General features: G+C 42.2%; 1 protein-coding gene across 1 annotated transcript; it reads right to left on the bottom strand.

Annotated features, from left to right (window-relative positions):
• Window positions 1-402: 402 nt before the first annotated feature.
• Window positions 403-20,639, bottom strand: tdrd7b (tudor domain containing 7 b). Its single transcript, XM_083937321.1, has 20 exons — window positions 20,539-20,639; window positions 18,241-18,447; window positions 17,830-17,974; window positions 13,267-13,474; window positions 10,324-10,406; window positions 9,196-9,404; window positions 7,631-7,999; window positions 7,226-7,527; window positions 6,951-7,143; window positions 6,634-6,745; window positions 6,313-6,515; window positions 5,903-6,037; window positions 4,108-4,191; window positions 3,887-4,021; window positions 3,663-3,773; window positions 3,360-3,508; window positions 3,019-3,245; window positions 2,755-2,938; window positions 2,494-2,654; window positions 403-1,325 (listed from the first exon to the last, which is right to left on the bottom strand). Exons 2-20 carry the CDS (start codon window positions 18,445-18,447, stop codon window positions 1,105-1,107), a joined length of 3,438 nt encoding a protein of 1,145 aa, XP_083793447.1. The 5' UTR covers window positions 20,539-20,639; the 3' UTR covers window positions 403-1,104.
• Window positions 20,640-21,159: the final 520 nt, after the last annotated feature.

Raw genomic sequence — 21,159 nt, 5'->3', positions numbered from 1 at the left:
AGTCACATTTTAGAATAAAATTCCACATCGGGGCCAACATTTGATGGCGGCACCGGAACCAATCATAAGCAGAATTTATTTCCTATTTGAAAATCTAAAAGCTTAACACTACCGGTAACTTAATCTGCTTGTTATAATAACATCAAACTATATGTGCACAATTAAGAAAGATCTGCAACGTGCAGTAGAGTCATGTTGTCAGACATGAAACAGGATAATAATGGAGAGATACTCCACTCTGGGTTTCACAGAAGGAGAAGAGACGGACGAGCCACTGCCATCACAGGAGTCAGAAAGTGGGCTTTAAGGAATGTACCGTCAAAAGTCAGTTTTATTTCATTTCAATTGAATTTTTACCATTACGTCTGCCTCCCATGAGTCACTGACTCATCTATTTCTTCTCCTCTTAGGGGAATGTTTGCTCTAACTTTTGGAAACTTTATGACCATTGGAAATACCTTTCCAAAAAGCAGATTTTGTAAACAAATGCATATAAGTCTTCTTAGAATGTGAGAAGAGTTCATTTGAACATTTTGCACACTTTGCATGGTGCTCACATTAGCAGGGTGAGGAGGGCGTCCCCAGGATGACACAGGATGACACTCAAACAGGATGCACTCCCGGTGCTGTAGTGTAAAATGCTGCTTTGGATTAAAGCCCATACAGAATGGTGTAAGAATGCATGTCCACAGCTTAGATATTATATTCAGCAGCTTGTTACTATATGCTGAAGGTATGTTTTGAGTATTTGTGGCAAGTTTGGAATAACATCATGCATGGGTGTATCCAATGGTCACACTGCAGTCACTCAAAATCGCATCAGGACATCCTTCGATCTACAGCCCAAAACACAACAAGCGAGTGGCTACAACACCTTCACCTCTTGTCTTTCTGTTAATACCAGTCTCTACATGCTATCAAACCTCTCAATTTCCCTTCTTCTTGTAACTTAATTTTCACATCACCTACACTTCTTTCCGTCCCTGTACATGGTAGATAGATAAAGATGGATATGCTTCTATTTTGTCTATCCACAACTCACAGTTTCTCCATTGAGCAACAGGACAACTGCTAGGCTAGTAATACTTGACGATCTTCCATCGTCTACAGCTCGTTGGTCAGCTCGTCAGCAAATTCAGCCATGATGTCATGCACCCAGATGTCCCTTTCCTCCTGCGAAGTGTCGACCAGGAAAACCACCAACTTCCTTTCCCACGGATTAGTGGCTTCCTGTATGGCCTCCAGCTGGGCCACGAGTGGTTTCTTCTCCACATGGTTCCTGAAAACGATGGAAGCTTCCTCCGACCACTGCCTCGGTTTTAATCCTGCCAAGGAGACAAGCATTTAGGTTAGGCACATGTTTCTGTTAATGATACAATGTTAACATTTAATGAAACATAAAAGGAAAACACCCGTAGCAGAAGAATGTGGAGCTTTCCAAGTTGTTGCAGCATGTGGGATGCTACCACATTAATCAAGACAGTGTTATGTTTATGGGTGCTTATTTCTTGAATTTCAACAAAAATAAGGAAGGCAGTAATTAATTGATTGTTCGATTCATTGATCCTCAGGTAGAGTTTGGCAACTGTGAAAGAAGTACGCAGATCCTTTAAATGGCAATATAACAATGTAAAGTAGTCCATTACAAGAAAATGTCATTACATTAGTTCTATAAGCAAAATGTACTCCAAAAATATAAAAAGTAAATGTACTCATTATGCAGAAAAACAAGTGTACATAATAGGTTGAGGTAGAGCGAATTAGCTAGTAGTTAAAAGTTGTTGGATTTAGCTAGCTAACATCTGATAAAGTATTTTGGCGTTTTTAGCTGTGAGCGTTGTCAGTAGTCAGAGTTAGCTAGTGGTACATTCAAGATCAAAATATATATACCACTGCCGTACTAGCATGTTTCCAAGGATTTTCCATAAATTCTCTTTGAGGTTTAGATCTGGTCTCTGACACTTCCTCCTCCAAATTTAACTGACTTTGGGTTCGGTCTTTCCCAGTCCTATGCCGAACATAATGTTTCCATCAGACCCAAATAAATTGAACTTTAGCAATGTCATGTCATGGTTTGGGGGATGTTTTCTGCAGCAGGAGGTTGGCCTCTTATGCAGCTACATGGCAGGGTGAATGCAAATGTTTATGTGAACCTCCTTCAGCAACATGCAATACCTTCACTGCCATTGTCTCCCAATCAGCTGCAATTTTTATTCATTACAATTCTCTCTGTCACACTGCAAAACAGGTTACGCAGTTCCTTCAAGCTAAGAATATTTGAAACAATGAAAGTACAAGAAGTACAATATTTGCCTCTGTATGGTAGAAATAAACAACAAATGTAAATACTCAAAGTAATAAAAGTACCTCAAAACAATACTTATGTACCTGACTTAAGTAAATGTACTTAGTTACCATAGATCTCTGTTTCAATGGTAACAAACATGGGACTTTGTTGTGGTGGAGCCCTGTGTGGATGTCCTCTCTACTCACCAGCCAGCTGAGCAGTGATTGCTTGAAACGGCAGCTGTCTGAACTCTTTGATCAGAGGTCTGAGCTGCGTGCAGCTGACCAGCTCATGTTTACCATAGTCCAACTCGTACACAGACACCAACCCATTGGTCAGCACTCCCTTCACTAACACTCGATGCCAGCTGACAGAAGAGAAGGAGGAAAAGTGGATATATTTAGGCAAAGCACAACTACTTTAAACAAGACAGAAGCCACCACAAATCAGGAGAAATCAGTAATCACCTGTTCTCCACTTTAGCAGCGTATATCTGATTCTTTTCTATGTTGAGTTGTTTCTCCTCAGTTTTATTGTAGTAGAGAATCATCTCTCCCATCAACACCACCAGTTTGTACATATCTCTCCAGGGCTGCAGCACAAAGTGGCCTGGATGGCACGCCACTGATACATAGACATCTATGTTGTTTCCTGAGAAGAAAAAGACTTACATGTACACGTGTACACATGTCATCATCTAGACATGAAAAGATAACCACTATCTTTATTACCTGCTGGGGGCAGCTCTAGTAACGGAGGTAGAGAGGACGAGGTGGGTGATGGTGTCTCTGACGGGCTGGGGATGGTCGTGCTGCCTCCTCCACCTCCTCTTGGTCCTGACAGAGCCCTCCTCACATGAGGCTTAGCTGGGACAGAAGTTGACGTTGGAGTCCCATTAGTGTAGTTACTGGGGCTTGGGGTCTTGGAGGATAAAGTGGCTGTGGAGATCTTGGCAGAGCTGTGAAATCGTATTAACAAACAAGAAATTTAGTGTACACTGTAAATACATTTGAACAGAACATTGGATAGATAGTGAGGGGATAACGCAGGTGGATATAAAAGTAGCAGAAACCTGTGGCTTGTCAGGAAAACGTCCGGCTGCTGCTTGAAGAGGTTAGACTGGACCATCTGATGGTTGAGGCTGCGGGCTGGGTCGTGGAAGTTCTTGTCGGTGAAAAGGTAGACGTAGATGCAGCGCTTGGTTTCATCTACCTTGGCAACCTTGAAAGGTGAGTGTGGAGGTAGAAAAAAACAAGGGACTGAACCAAAGAAAGCATAATTTGAACGATTTCTAAAACAAAACGATCCCTCTCACGACAACTGAGGTAAAAGAAGAAGATGTTTAGAGGTTAAGGAAGGATGGGCATCAATCTACCTTCATGCTACAGTCTGTGGTGTTGAGCACTCTCTCTCGAAGCCATTGGACAGCATCTGGAGTCCAGGATCCAACACTGACGGCCAGGTCTGCTAGACAGCACTTCACAGCCTAAACACAGGTTGCTGGGAGTTATTTTTCTCAGATAATCTGTAGGACTGTATAATGATGCCCCCCTCACTAGCTAACAAAAATCTCCTTTGAGCATATCATTTCCCTCCCACCTGTGGCGGGATGGCCATGAGGTCGCAGAGGAACGGCGGGGGGATCTCTCTCAGCTCAAACACCTCTACAGAAGCTTGGACGCCCACGTCAATGAACAGGATGTCGAGCACCCTGCTGCCGTGCAGGTTGGTGATCTAAAGACAGAAACATTCTCAATGTCTATTGTCCATATGTGCAATTGTGACTGTATTCTTTTTGTCAGGTGTCAGTGCCATATTACCTCTACACGGGACCATTTGCCTTTGTAGCGAACCAGACATCCTTTCCCACAGAAGGGTCTGGATACCAGGAACTCTGATGTTACCTGGAACAGACACATGTTTCATCGAGAAACCATAAGCATCGGATTATTGTTAATACTCACTGTACTTCCTCTGGATTGGTGATGTTACTCAGTATGTGCTGCTTTATGACTGCAATAAAATGATACTGTAAAAGCTCACACAAACATTTCACAGGTCCACCCAGTCTCCTGCAGATGTACACTGCAATGACATCAAAGATTAGGACTTTAGATCTGTGGGGACTTGAAATGGAAAGCGTGGTTGATGTTTAAAGTAATTAAAATAGTATAAATTAGAATTATGAATGGTTGATTTAATCCTAGAGGATTTATGTCACCATACTACGCCTACATTTATTACAACACACGAGCAGAGAGTGTTACCCTAACCTCAACTATGGATGTAACTTTTTGTTACAGGTTGTATAAATCCTTCATATGACAATGAGGTGTAAAGATCGCACTACTTTCCTGCATGCTTGATGACTTCCGATACACTCCACGCTGTGTTTACATAAACAGAGCGTGCCACTGCGGTAAAGGACAGCAGTAGCACGCCTAGAAAAAGCATCCAGTCCACTGCGCTGCTAACAGATTAAGTGGCTTGGCAAGATTATCAACCTAATCTCAATCTGTCCTAAACTCTGCCTGAAAGAAGCGACACACATTCACAAAAGTCTCCTGAGATGAATCTGTGAGTCTAAGTCTACTACGTTTACTCCCTGTCAATATGGTGCCTCACTAAACATGTTGGAACGGACACAAATACACAGCCAAGCTTCATTGACAGACAAATAAGCATTTCCATGTGTGCATTCCATGTGTGTTCCGTTTAGAAATAGTATTGATAAATAGATACAGACAGATCCTAATGCAATCGCTGCATCTACTAAACAAAGGTAACATGTAAACCTGCAAAATTTAAAGGCTGACAAGCAAGAAAACACTGAGATGAACAGAGAAGCAAATGAAATGGGCTGCAAAATGCTTTGCGGACTTGAATAAGGTCTATAAAGAAATCAATAGGATAAATAGAATGACAATATTTGTTACATATACATTTTGTAGGGGAGGTCACCCTTCACAACAACTATGACTCTTACAGTACTGTAGATGTCATCACAGTATTTCCCCGCCAGTTGTAATTCTTCAGCCTGCTCCTCTACAAGTGATGTTCACCTTGTATCCTGTGTATTAACTACAAATTACAATATCAGTGTGGTCCTCATGGCTAGGGTTCTATTTGTTAATATAACTGTGCAAATTGCATTATAATCAAATAGTGGTTCAGTTGTGTTAAAGGATAATGCTGGTGTTACTCTAACTTCCCCGCCAAGCTCATTGAATTCTCCTGAAGATGTAAATGTTAAAAAAGAATTGTCACAAATATATTGTTTCCTTTTCTAATCTCCTAAAACAGCAGGGTACTGTAGTTCTTAGCAACCATGGAGTAAATAGTGCATTTGTCTGGGACCATTTCCTGCTGTGGATTATTACTCATTTAATGCTTAAATGAGCATTTATGGCAACAGCAGTACGATGGAAATAAAGTAAAGCGCCCATGTTCATTATAACGAAAGACCCTATAACACTGTAGCTCATTTGTGTGATTTTAAATGTTTTTGGTCAACAATGGAAGTCTATGTCCCATTTGCATCACCAACTGAATTAAGATTTCACATTTTTTTGGTTAAAAAAGTCACTGAGATGCCAAATGTAGCCTGGTGTTAACCTGTGAGTGGAAGTAGGCCTCTATATTCTCCAGTATCTCATTCAGCTTGGCTAGGCCTCTGGAGGGCAGCTGACAGTAGATGGTTCCATCTGAGCAGACACTCCTGACAGCCACGTTCATATACGCGCTGTTCACCTGAGGAGAGCCAGTGATAAGAGTTAATGTGTTGTACTCACACACACGCAAGCACGCACGCACGCACGCACGCACGCACGCACGCACGCACGCACGCACGCACGCACGCACGCACGCACGCACGCACGCACGCACACACACACACACACACACACACACACACACACACACACACACACACACACACACACACACACACACACACACACACACACTCACACACACACACACACACTCACTAACCCAACTGTGCACAAACACAAACTCTCCTGTACCTGTAACGGGCTGGCTAGCGTCTTGTCCTGCAGGGCTTTCATGCAGGCGGCGTTGATGTTGACATCATCATCCTGCGACGTATCATACAGGACGACAAGAGGGGTCTGCCCTCTCTCTAGGATCTCAGCCAATAGGATCTTCCCACTTGCCATCGTTTCAAACTTCTTCAGCACAGCAGGCTCTTGACAGAATGGCTCCAGGCCTGGACACGCGCACGTAGTTACATAGTTATCAATTTTCACTCGAGGCCAATCAATGAGAGGGTAATACAAAAAGAAAAAGCAATAGAGAAAAGAGTTTGTTTTCCAATTCAGACTCACCTGCCAGTTTACATCTGGTCGCCTGGAAAGGCAGTTGGAAAAACTTCTCATGCAACTCGAACACTTTGGTTTTGATGATCACCTCTGAGAAGCCATGATCCACATAGTGTACCTACAGGGCCACAAGCACAGACCACAGGGATAACTGATATTTCCTTACATCTCAAAATCTATAATCCACCCACTAACCTTTCCCATATTTAAAACAAATCATTCTCTGCCTTCCTTGAGACTTCCTAGAGACTTTTTTTATTTATTTGTTTTGGATTCATCACTTGGCCTTTGACTATTTGTTCCCCTTATTCTTGACTTCTCACCTTGACCTTGTCAGACATGATGTCGCAGACTTGCGCCCTTAGAATCTCCTCCTCCTCCTCGGCCCTGACAGCAACAAGTTGGCCAGAGGATGGAGATGATAAAGGAGTCGGGCTACTTTGGTTCAGGCCGTAAAACTCCCTCATTTCATCTTCCATGGACTCCTGTGCCTGGGAGTAACCCTCACCAATGTACCTGAGAGATGAGAAGAAACAGATAATTAGAGATATGAACTGTTGAGTCTCACAGTACATTTGCACATGCCGTTCTCTCCCACCTGAGTATGACTCCATTGGTATTGGTGGCCTCCACCACTAGCACAGAGGGGTACTCCTCTTTGGGGATCTGCAGAGAAGGCACAGCGTGGTTGCTGAGCCTCCTCCCCAGCTCCTGCCTCAGCTTCAGCTCCTCCTCACTGGCTGAGGAGTTCCTCCTATTACAGTTCTCATCCTCTCCTCCTCCACTGCTACTCCTCCTGTACAAGATGGCCCTCTTGGGGTTGTCAGGCATCGGGTAGTCGATGGTGCAGATGTCGGAGAGGAGATGAAGGTTCTCCAGGACATGTCCGGGCAGTTTAAACTTGTAAATACATAAAAATTAAATATATATATTTATATCTACATAAATGTGCACCGAGCTCCTGAATTCGGTAATATGATATTGTTTTAAAAATGCTACTGACTTTGTACGTGTCCTGGAAGAGCTTGGGCAGCGCATGTGCCCACAGGCCATTGGGGTACTTCACCAGCAGCTCCTCCAGTTTCAGCTTCAGGTTGGGGCTGAGGGTGGCAGGGGAGGAGGGGGGACTGGGGGATGAAGAGGACGATGGCGGAGTCTGAGGAGAGCGAGAACCAGAGCGAGTCATATGGGTGCTGGGGGGTCTTTGCTGGGAGGGAGACTGCACTGGTTTGTCTGTGGCAGTGTTCGAAGTTGGGACAGGGGCAGCGGTGGAGTTTGGGTTAAGGACAGGTGGAGGGGAGGGCGTGATGGTCTGCTCCTTGGCAGGGTAAAGAAGCAGTTCTGACGGGTTACTGCTGCAGGTTTTCTCGACCTAGAAGAATGAATAGAAAGAATTTCTAAAACAATATTGTAGGCAACACAGACTTAATATGACTAGAAATTCATGAACAGAGCATGGTTGTTTACAACATATTTTTAGGTTTGGTTTTCATTTGTTGTTGGCAAGAGTTCGCTCTTGAAGTATGCTAAGTACCAAAATGTATCTTTGGTGAGCTAAACTGAAAAACAATTCTTACCTTTCTTGCATGTACTACCCTTTTCCCCCTGCCTGACCTCTGACACTCCCTCCTCCCCCGACACGTGCGGTGAAAGAGAAATGCTGCGCTCTAGTGCCATGAGAAGTCCAAAGGTTCGGACCTCCAACTAGGCAAAGTGCACTGGAAAGCCTGTAAAAGTGGAACCCCCTACTATCGAATTCGAGGGAGATTCGCTAGTAGGAGGTTCCACTTTGACAGGCATTCCAGTTCACATTGCCTAGTTGGAGGTCCAAAACTTCGGACTTTCCATGGCACTTGAACGCAGCATGAGCAGCACAAGTGAAATGGAGCAACGGATGACAGGCAGGAAGCTCGGCAAATCATTTTAATCAGGACGCATAAAATGATTGGTCAGACTTTTATCAGAAATATATGAGAATTAAATATTTTTGAGTTTAGAATTAAGTACTTTCAGCACCTGGTTGGTTTCGTTTACATTTTAATGGGCCAACTAATTAGGAACAATTTTTTTTAATAATCTTTTTGGGCAGTTTTTCAAGCCTTTATTGTATAGGACAGACAGGAAATGGGGTGAGAGAGAGGGGGGAGACATGCAGAAAAGGGCTGCAGGTCGGAATCAAATCCCCGGCCGCTGCCTCGAGGACTTTCCGCCTCTTTACATGGGGCAACTGCTCTAAGCACTGTTCCACCGGCCGCCCCATTAGGAACATTTTAAGGTTACAAAAGAAAAGTGTAAAGTGTAAGTGTAAAAATGCCAGAAAGGTAAGAAGTGCTTTAAGAGATATATATTATATGATATATCTAGTACATAACATAAACGGCTATATAATTACCTAACATGTGCAAAATAAAAGATTTTAAATATAACCCTGTACATTGCCTTAAAAAATGTGCATACAGATGTCATGCTTCGGTTCATCGGTTCAACGTAATAATCATTTGAAAACATAGAAGCTTCTTATTATAGTATAATAAAACAAATAACTACAGTATGATAAGGAGTACATACTGTGCATATGTGTGTCCAGGTGTCCAGGTCTTTGATGGCCTCAGTGGGCATGTCCTGTTTATACAGCTCTCTGTAGATCTGAGGCAGCTTCGACACCCAGAACCCGTTGCTGTACTTCCCCAGGATCTCCCTGATGCGACTCTGGACCTGTTGAGGGTTATAGGGCTTTCCTTTCCCCGAGCTGATGCTGTCGTTCAGATTCAGGGGTGCTGGAAGGTTGGAGAAAAGAGAGATCACACACACATCTGCATGCAATTATTGCTTTGATCTTCTTGCTCCTGAAACTGGTGGAGTGCACGGCATATTTTCCCCCAAAGCTAAGGAACTTGAGTCTTGAAAGAGATGTATTATTTGAATCCAAAAGAAAAAATGATAATGAGGCATCTTCACAACCAAAGATTTGATGGACTGGAACTGGTCCTTAGGTTCAAATGAGCTAGATAATGACTGCAAAGGTGTTCAGACTGTCAACAGTTTTACTGAAATGTACTGCTTGAAACTTATCCAAACATGGATATCATTATTTCTACTTGAGTTACACTAAACAAATCTTTTGATATCAGAGTGTTTATATTCGGGATAAAAACAATAATCAAACAGAGCCTTGTGAGCTGTAGGCCTTGCACATGTTCTAAACCATTACTTTTCTTCCTTCAGGGAAGTCTCTTGACATACAGGAAACAAAATCAGGCGCCTAACCCAGTTAGTACCAAACTTTAACAGTCTCTTCTGTCTGTAGGGGCCTGAAATAAACATCTAAAATGACTGAACCCTTTGAACATATGTGCCTCAAAGCTAAGCTATTACATTCCAGTGCACTACACAGACCATAGCTCTTCCTCAAGCAGGCAACCAGACAACAAACACATCCTCAGTTAAGAAACAGAGGTACAACGTAGGGAGGGTGACAGACAGCACCTACACCTGGGAAATGAGTTACCTTGAAAGCTTAAAAAAAGAAAAGAAAATAGAGGAACCTCATAAAATAGTGATGCTTAGAGCAGCTGGTCAGCATTTCAATTGTCTGCACACACATTACACAGTCTAGGCGACATTTCTGTTCATATAAAGGACGAAAAGCCACACAGAAACTATTTTTAGCAATAAAAATCGGCCTGTTCTACTTACGACCCGTGTGTTGTGGGTTTCTGGAAAGGTGAGCATGCACCTCCTTCTGAAACCGTGACGGGAGGGCCATCCTCTTGTCTGACCTGGACACAAAAGAACAAAACAAGGAGGAGCATTATTTTCTATGGGCTCTGGAAGAAAAGAAAACTGCACGGAAGACACACTGGGAACTGCTTTGTCTCATGTTTTAAACCTATATGAGCTTCCACCTTTTCCCTCTGTCATCTTCATGTGTAGTATAAAAAAACACCTCTAGGCCTGGCTCAGTGCTGCATGTGCGATCCTTAATCTCTTATCAGGCGAAGCACAACGTGAGATCTTCAAAAAGGACTTTGGTAACATCTCAAAGTCTAATTTGAGTCTTTTTAGGTTTGTCCTCAGTAACGCAAACCATTAATCAAATGGCTTTCATCTCTCATTGTTCTCCAACAATGGGTCGTAAGATACTGCACATTGAATACTGCATTGCACTGTTGATGCTATATCTCCAGACTTCTTTAGTGACAAACTGAGGATGCGGGGATGGATGTATTTTTGAACACACAGATGAAATGATTTTAATTTCAGTAATTGTATCTTCTAGGTGAATCCTTTCCTTATTTCCACCCCTCATGTGTCTTCCCGTCGTTGCTGCTTTGCTCATTCCTCCAATTCTCTTGATTCAGCCTGTCAATCCCCTTCTTGACTCCTAGCTCACCCTGGTACAAAGCAATCACTATACAGAGCAAAAAGGAGTTAAACTTGACTGATCCTAAATGGCTGTGAGAAGAGAGTTAAAATGGTCATTCATGTTCTTAAATCCTTAATAGCTTGAGTGCACCTTGTGGTGACATTGTTTCTAGTCCAAGGTCCAGATGGTGGTTAATTGTTTTCTGGAGCATTTTAGATTGAAGACTGCTCTTTAAAAAATGTTTGATTTCATTATTGTACATTCTTGACAAAGGAACACGTGACTTGAATGTCAAAAACTTAGTTGGAGTACTTTTTAAAGAGTCACCCAAGAGCTACCAAGCCTGTTGAACACACTTAGATGACTCATTTCTCCTGTGCTTTTATTTTAAGGCTCTTTTATTGTCTTTGCTGAACTTACCACTTGTACTGCCATGCTTCCCATGCGCAACACACACACACACACACACAAATGATGATAACGCTGGAGAATCCTGTCCAATGCAAGATCTAGAAGGACACAGAGGGATGTGCTGATTCATTCTGTGTCGGTTTAGAAGCGTTAATCTACCAGAGAATAGAGTGGGGATTAGAAAGGGCTCACAACCCCCCAGCTCTGGGCTCATGTCCCTTGCCAACACACCAGGTTTCCCACCCTGCCGCCCCATTGTGCTACGGAGGGCCAGCGGCACACTGGACACCCATGGTGACACTGACAGAGGACTGATGTCAGTTGTTTTCACAGTGGACGGACCAACATAGCCATGGATGGATGGAAGTGAGAGGGCCAGCCTATGAGCTGGATTAAACTTGATTCATTATTTAAGCAATGCAGATAGATAATATCTCACAATTCGTCTAGATGGTTTCTTTAATAACAACCAATCAGGGCCCATTTAATCATACCATCAGAGGACTCCTAAATAGCACTAAAAGTTCATATTGAAGAGTTTCATCTTAAAACCTCTTCACAAGACTGATGAGACCAACTTTTATGGAGGCATTGGGAGAAGTCTTAAGCTAAGAGAAAGGGCGGGGTTGACCTTGTTGCCATGGATGATATCATTTTTCATCAAACTGTGACTGGATGTCTTGGGCTGTATAGGATTTCTCTCAGTACAATATTGATAGAAATAATGTAGGGTCAAGGGACAAAGCATAATGAGCCCTTTACAAACAAATTCAGTAAGAAAGAGCAGGAAGAATGCAACAGTGAAAATGTGCCAAACATGTAGTTGAGTAGGCCAAGAGAAAAGAGGTATCAAGAAGGAATTGGTAAGGGAGGAAATATACAGACAGAGACAGGCAGAGAGAGAAGCGGAATAATCTAGAGAGTACATCATCAGCCCAGTGCTGAATAAGCAGCAGCAGGGAGGCTGTTTGCACTCAAAAAGCAACCAGAGTTCAACCAGGCTCCCATTCAACCGAAGCCTATTCTGATTCAGCTCAGACCACACAGGTGGGAGGAGAGCAGGGGACCAGACAGAGAGAGAGAGAAAGAATGGAAGAGAGAGAGAGAAAGAATGAAAGAAAGAACGACTTGTGGCTGTAGTTTGGACTGGACGGTCGAGTGACAAGAAAAAAGAAGAAAGATGTCTAATACATCACTCTTAAATTCCTTCAAAGTAGCATCAAAGACATTTTTTAAAATCGTCACACAGTTTAGAGAATTTAGAAAGCAGCGCACAGTGAATCTACAGGAAATGCTCTGGCATGAGATGTAACCTTTCGGAGCATGTTGGTCACATTCCTCTACTCGGATTTCTTAAAGTGTAATTCCGGCGTAAAATCACCACTTGGTCTTCTTCGGCACTTACATGAAATAAGCCATTATGACAGTTTTTCCATGTAGGAACTATTAACGGAGAAATCCGGGAGAGTCGCTAACAGCCAGACGTGGCTAACACTGATTAGCTCGGGGCAGTACGGTGAAGGCATTAAAACTGCTTTTTTAACCACTAATACTGCTAATATTTGATGGATGTAAGTGCCGAAAAAGACCAAGGGCTGATTTTGCGCTAGAATTACACTTTAAGCAGGTTGGAATTACACTTTAAGCACCGTTATACTGTTTGTGGTGACTTCCACAAACAGTGTAACGGTGCTATAAAAGCCCAAAATGACATGGAAAGGCATGCAATAATAAAAAAAAATCAGTTTCTCTACTGCAAAACAAGATATTTAAACATTATCTCAGACATCACAAAATTGATGTTCATAAACTTATTAGAAGTGAAGTATGTGTCCAACTGCTCACACATTCCGCTCACTCACTTCTCTGCTGGGGGGTTCCCTTTCCTGTTGGGTGTGTTCTGATTGGATAGCTTGTTCAGATGCGCCCCGGTCTTGCCCTCTGATTGGCCATCCCTCATGTCCCTCGCCTGTCTGAAGTCTCCATGTCCCGTCCCTCGGCCGCCGCCTCCTCCTCTACCGCCGCCTCGCCCGCGGTGGTTTGGCTGCCTCAGAGAGGTTTGAGGTTTGGCTGTGCAGAGAAAGAGAAAGCAAACAAGTAAAACTATGGACTTAAAGTACACACCCACACACTCATACACACACTGACTCAGCTAAACCTGATGCTAAGACAAGGCAGTGTGTCTGACCGGAGGGCACAGAAAATTCAATATCTGTAGACCCAGTATCTGCTGGTGTGCAACATCGAGCCAGCAAGCAGCAACGACACAGTATTGTAGATTAAAAGTTGAGAAGGCTGTCCTGTGCATACTTCAATTTATCTGTTTAAATTCCCAAATGCATTGTGTAATAAATGGGTGGGGAAGCTCATGGAAATGTGCCTATTTGCTTTGAGTGTTACATGAGAAGATTGATAACACTCCCATGTCTCCACAATGGAGCTAGAGCAGGGAGTCCATTAGCTTAGCTTAGCTTAGCTTAGCTTAACATAAAGACTGGACGCAGGGGAAAACATATGGAATATCAGGTCTGTGACTAACTACCAAACAAAACATGTTAATTACTATCTTTTAAAGGTGCTTGTATGCTTATTTTTCAATATTGGAGAAAGCCAGGCTAGCTGTCGTTATGCTAACTTCTGCTAAACAACGCCTGGCTCTAGCTGCTGAGTAGTTAATGCACAGACATGAGTGGTATCGAACTTCCCGTCTAACTCTCAACAAGAAATCATTTAAGTGTATTTCCCAAAATGTTGAACAATTTGTTTGAGGTCTGGGTGATATGACCATATCATCAAAATGTTATAAAAGTGTGTGACATATGTTTTTCCAGATATCGTTTCTATGGCCATGTGGGAAAACATAGAGACTATTGACTGAATTACGGAAAAACATGATATATGATGAAATATATCATTATGAAGATATTAAAGGACCTATATTGGGTTAGAAGATTTTAGTCAGCCCTAATGTTTGTTAAAACTAATATAATAATAAAAAAAGTAAAATATTAGTTACAGTATTTTCTATCAATAGCTAAAGGGAAATCACAATTCAGGAGACTATGCTTGCATGTGGATGTGGAACATTTAAGATAAATTAACGTATGTGTGTGAATATGAAGTGGGGCTCTGCTGGAAAAGAGTATACTTACTATACAATATAGAATACAATATCCTTTATATACACCCTGAATAAAGAAAAAATATCATGTTTTTTGTTTCAAATTCTGTCATTGTATAATTGATTTTTCTTAACAATTGTCTCCTCAGTTTTAAGCGTCACTTCTAGTGGAGAAATACGTGTAACACCAAGTAACAGGATTATTCTATGACTGTAATCTGTGATGGTCGCTGTAAGATGAGTAAAAAATACCCAAAAGTCAGAGTGCAATGATCTTAACACAGCACCTACCAGCCCGTCATCACTGTGATGTTACATCATTCAAGCACAGCATGACATCACATTTCTGCTAAGTTACGTCACCAACATACCCTGTTGAGCATAACCCTTAGTCATTTCTACTCCTCTTATTTTCTCCTAATTCTCCAACTGTTCTTTCATCTCCACTTGTTTCTTCATCTCTTTTCCTCAGCGAGATCTAGAACTCTCTCCTGCTTTCTCATCCTCGATCTTATTCAAATATTTCCAGCGACAAAACACAACCAGCATCTTTGCCAGCCTATGTCTTCAAAAGTCACCAATAGGCAATTTCCATTTCTAGATCTTGGATATGCTACTAGTACCGTATGAGCTACTGGCGTACACATTACAGAAACTCAGCAGTCACACACACACAGGCGCAAGCTTAAAGCCACATGCAAATATAGGCGAGGAGAAGTACACGCACTGAGAGCAGACGCCGCGTCACCTCACCGGCATGGACACAGTCCGTGGTCTGTCTCTGCCTGAATATCAATATCCTGGTGAGGTGGAGGAGGAGAGAATGAGAGACAGACGAAGAGCTTGATTTGTGAATCAGCTGCTCTTCAGCGGCTATAGGCTGCATTAGCCTCAAATCTCAACACCCCACCCTTCTCTCTTCCTCTCTCTCTGACCCCCCTTCCCTGTCATCTGTCCACCCCCTCCCTCCTTCCCATAACACCGTCCCTCTGCTTTTCTTTTTCTCCGACACGCTCGTTGCCACTCCTCCTCTTTCTCTCTCTCTCCCTTCACTACACTTCCACCTCCCACCTCCTCCTCTGACTGCTTGAGAATGTTCTGCAGCATCACAGTGAAGCGGAGGTGTATGCGCTAAGAAGACCTTTGTGTACACGTCTGTATGTGTGGAGGGGTTTGTGAGACTGCATGTTTGCAGCTACGTTGTATGAATGTGTTAGATGAAAAGATGAAAAAAGGTTCAGAACTGTGTGTGGATAATATGTACACTAATATGTACAGTAATAATGCATGTGTGCTGACATATGAACATGATACACCTGTGCAGCTTTGAACATAGGATATGTGTCTGCTTGTGTGCGTGTGTGTGTGCGTGTGTGCGTGTGTGTGTGTGTGTGTGTGTGTGTGTGTGTGTGTGTGTGTGTGTGTGTGTGTGTGTGCCAAGGGAACTGCAGGTTAAACAGTTAAAACAGGCCACTCGTTCATCCACAAACTGTCGGGCTGCGCCACAGAAAGTATTTGCTAATGTTGCATTGTCACAGTACTGACACAGGAACTGGGCACTTTCTGTTTTTTTCTCTTGCTGCAGCATCACTGCACTGTAGCTCCAGCACCAAGAGGAGTCTGGAAACGTTTTGTAAATATTTAAGACATTAAATGATTGGATTGAATGGATGGATGGATGGATGAAGAGCTACATACAGGTGACAGCTCACTGGGGATTAATGAGTTTGATCAGTCATATATTTTTACAGCATATAGTATAAATATATATACAGCATATACCCTTTAAGTTTATATCAATTTGTGACTTTATTCCTGGAAGAGTGATTTGAGCAAAAATCAATAGTGGATATAATAATGGAAATAATTGTAAAAAAAAAAGAAAAAGAAAACAGTAAAATATTAAAAAATATATTTAAAAAAATTCTTTGGGAAAGGGGGCCTTGGACTCATGGCCTCAGTATTTCTTAAGGTGTAAATCATCCCATGGCACTTACATATATCAAATAAGCCATGGAGACAGACGTCCAACTAATGTAGGAATGCAGGAGAGTCGCTAACAGTCGGACGTGGCTAACACTGATTAGCTCGTGGCAGCACGGTGAAGGCATTAAAACAGCTTTTTTTTTAACCACTAATACTGCTCAAAATAACACCAAACATCTGACAATGACACTAGGACTAATGGGAAACCATGCAGCATTTTATATCAGAGCACATTTACTGTTTATCAGTGCTGATATTAACCCAGAGTTGTCTTTGCTATGTTGTCAAACGTGTTTTGAATAGAGTGCCAAGTAGTCATTCATTCACGTTTAAACAACATTCAAGTTCTTTATAACCATGTATTGTTCTATTCCAGTGTTGGATACACACAATAGTCCAACACACACAAGACACCCAATACCAGGGTGCAGCTGAAGTGCAAACAACTGAGCCACAGAGCTGCTAGTCTGTTCACAATCTTTTTCATTTCCATATTTGTGCTTAAGAAAATACAGATTACTGATTAAAAAGATATTTTGCTGGTTTAAATCCAGCTCTTTGTCATTGCAGTATGGGCAGTGTGTGCACGTAAAGTGTGTTTATCTTTCCTCTGTGGGGGTAGCACGTGGAGCTCGGAGCACCGGAGGTCTGACAAGAGTCCGCAGAGATCAGCACTGCTACGCTTCACAGGGATTACTGCCATGGAAGGAAATACTGTTCATCTGCACACGCTGCCCACATTGCTACGATACAGAGCTGGTTGAATCTGAAAAGTATCCCTGCTGTGGACCTTAAAGAGTATAAAGTACTATACTAACGACAGGTTTTCAAAGATTCATTTATAATCATCTAAAATTAGCTTTAAGACCCAGACTATAAAGCAGACATGTGTATACTTCCCACATTTAGCTGTAACTGCACTGACATTTAATCCAATACCAAACTGAATTAAATCCTGTTATGGCTTAGTAGACATCTGTGTAATTGAACAGTGTTAAATGTGTGTTCTTCAGAAGAGGCTGATAAAAAGAAAAGCCTACAAGATTAAAAGTGAAATGTGCATCTTATGAGAAAGTGTATTATAGTTTCCTGTTGAGTACTGTAATGATAAAGCCATTACATCCAAAACCATTGCCTTGCCAATTCTCTTTCTACCTAAACAAAATTGAATTTATTAGCTTGACAGAAAGTGGAGTTCAATAAAAAAATATATATTTTTATATACATTTTTAATTATTTTTAACATCAGCTGAAGAAAAGGGTTGTCTAGCTGTCTTAATGCCCGCATATGCCCCAAAATGGTGGTCCAAAGTCTTACCATTGAGGACGAGTGGGGCAGCCGGTTTGACCCTCATCTGGGTGTTGACCAGGTGGGGTCGGCCTGTCTTCTTGGAGCTGCGCTGACGAGCCACCACCTTAGCTATATGTGCAGTGTCATTCGCTCCTGAGGCAAAACACACCATCTACAGAGGGAGAGAGGAGTAGAAGGATAAATACTGATATCAATGAAAGATTCATCACAGGGTCAAGCAAGGTCATACCTCCTATTCACACCCAGATGTGTATCTTAACCAAACGATGCACTTTTAAACTTTAGTCACATACCAGTCAACATCCCACAGAGAAGATATTATGAGCATCTGAAGGGAAGTCATTGCGGAGAAATTGAATCGTAGTGTCACTTACAATAACAACCTTCTACCCCAGCCACACACACACACACACACACCTCTCCAGAGCGGCTGCGCTCCGTGCGGACTACAGAGGGCATGCTGGCTAGCAGTGCATCCAGGTGGTTGTGTCCCATCTGTTTGTTTGGTATCTGTTCCCCGGTCAGCTCTTTGTACTCGGACTGCAGACGGGACAGTGACACTCCGCCTTTGTTGGCCTGGAGGACAGCCCGCAGCATCTTCTTCACCAGCTCCACGTCAGCCATCTGAAAACAAAAATAATCCATAAATGATTAAAGGTTGAACATGGAGAATGAGCAGAACACCACCATCTAGTGTCTCAAGATCGTAGTTGCAACAACAAAAAATAATTCCAGCAGTCGGGTTGCCATGTTAGTTGCCGAGTGTGTCAAGCGATCAGCCCGCTCCATATCAAGTGATGAATCATACAGGGGAACGACTCATTTGGACTAATCAATTAATTTTACAACAGTATTTAACGTCTTTGAGTGCTGTGGAATCCATTAGGTAGTTCTCAACTCAAAATGATTCCTTGTTTCTGTAGCAGAACAACAGACAACCCTAGCAACAAGCAATGCAGGCCGCTATTGGCTGGGAAAATGTCAACAGAACGTGACAGAAAGTCATTGTCAAACCCGTAAAAAAAAAAAGACTAAATCTATTTTTTATGGAACAGCAACACTCTCATTGGTGTATTGTTTAAAATATATATATGGCTTTTAATAAAGATTCTACATATTCAACCTTTAAGCAAACAAAGCAGACTGAAAGGTGGAAAGGGAAAACAGCTCCACACCTGCCATTCAAAAATAGTACAGTGGGACCGAACCATAGCAATATATGACAAAATCATTTTAATATAAGCTTTTTGTCATTTTGTTTTCCCTAAACCATTTGAGGCAGGAAGTAAGTCGGAAATTGACTGCAGCTGGTGATGATGCAAGCTCCTTCAAACTTGCAATAGCCTGCACATAGACTGAATTCCTTCATGGGTATGTTTTTTTATTAAATGTTGATCAGATTTCCAAAGCAAACTATTTCAAAAAGGCTACACCAGCTATTACAGAGTGCTTTTTATGTATAATCACAGTGGTATTTGTTTCTCAATATATAGTCATAGCAGGCTTGTGATCAGTACAAGCGTGTATCTACCACATCTATATTTTATTCACAAGGGAAAGGAAAGCTCATCTTCAATTACCACTTAACTGTTCTGTCTTCTCAGCATGTATGTAATGGTTTTTTTTTCTAAAGCCAAAAAATATAGCCACATAGAGGTATTTTGTCCATCTCCCTGCAGAAGCACACTGTCCGTTGTCAGCATTGTCTGTAGTCAAACCAAACCGCCCTAAAAAGGACTGTACAAAACTCTGCAGAGTCCAAAACTGATGCAGTGTGATCTCCATGGAAAGTGTAATACATCCCAATATCTCCACAAATATTCGGTATGACAGCAAAATGTGGAAGCTTGCGGATGTGGCGACACACCCCTGGGCTTGACACGTTTGACATTTCAGAGATAGTGTTTGTGCTCTGCTCTGTGCGCACAGGAAGAGTCCATGTCACTAAGAATGTGTGACGTCATCATCATTGTATCTTCTTTCTGGACAGTTCTCTATACAGTGCGTGCCTTCATACACAGTTCACAAATACCCTTCACCCAGTTCTATCCGCACAAGATGGAGTGTGGAAACAGTTGCAACAAGTAATAAAACGTTAAATATACATGTGTGTTTTGCCCACCTAGTTATAATGTTTCAGTATTAGATGAGTCTGGGCCGCTTGTTGTTGATGGCCACTTTTCACAGCGCAACTATGAATGACGTAACTCGTCACACTTCGACTCCACACCCTCCACCGACCGGGCACAAACTATTGGGTGGAAGTTTCCCTTTCTCTTTCGTTTTTTCCGAACAAAAACTGTGCTTAATTATTGCCGACGATTAAATGGCGCCTGTTGAATGTATCAGACCGAGTTTAAAGTCAGCTCGAGCAATAATACATCGAGTTAAATCCTCCTGCCACCTCGGACTGCGGCTCGTAAAGCTAGCTACCAAAAGGCCGGAAGCACGCGGATGTTACCTTCAAAATAAAACTAATAAAGACTCACCTCACTCATTACAACGCGCAACCATAGAGTGTGTGCACGCAAGATTTAATTTTGAAAGGCACTACCGGAAGTGAGTGTTTGTGTCCTAGCTGGCTTGAGAGCTTTTGAGCCATCCGAGCCGGGAGTATCGAAAGAGACAAAATCAAACACCCGAGAAACTTTAGCAGGACTGAGTGTTAGAAAAGTCAGTGCAAGTCAGAATAAAAGCTACAAAAAAACCTTCTACCTTGCTCTAAACAGACACGGTGGTGAAGTCAGGACCTGGTCCAGTCGCTGTCAGTGCTGCTGTCACCAGCACGGGGCTGAGCTGCGGCTGAAGCACTGTCCCCGGGGTGTCTGCCAGCCGGTCCAGGCACAGCCTCTCCTCCGCAACCTGATTGGTCGGCTGTGCACGGGCTTCTGGCTAACTACGCGTACACATGCATCCAGGGGCCGCGGCACAACACAGAGGGAGGACTCATCTCTTAAACTACTTACTGCAGCACTAATATGAATAGACATTTAACACATTTCTAATGTAAGTTATGCTTTATTTTTTCCCCACTTGATTATTTATTGTTTTATATCCCATAATGTATTTGAAATTGATTATGCACATTTGTTTATTTTTCCCCATTCCCAATAATATTTGACATGATCAATTTATTAACATTTTTATAATGATAATCCAAATATTGGTCTAATCCCTTATGGTAAAATTGGTTTAGCATCTAATTATGTTACCCTTGCCTCTTATCAACGTTCTTGCTTTAAACACTGTTTTTGTGTGATGGAAATCATTTGAATTCAAATTATAATTAACCAACAACTGGATTGCTTAGGGCAGTGGTTCTGAAACTTTGTACAT

This window comes from Echiichthys vipera (genome assembly GCF_963691815.1).
Source record: "Echiichthys vipera genome assembly, chromosome: 22".
NCBI lineage: Eukaryota > Metazoa > Chordata > Actinopteri > Perciformes > Trachinidae > Echiichthys > Echiichthys vipera.
Note: the sequence above shows the minus strand (reverse complement) of the source record. Positions and strands in the feature narration are given on the sequence as shown.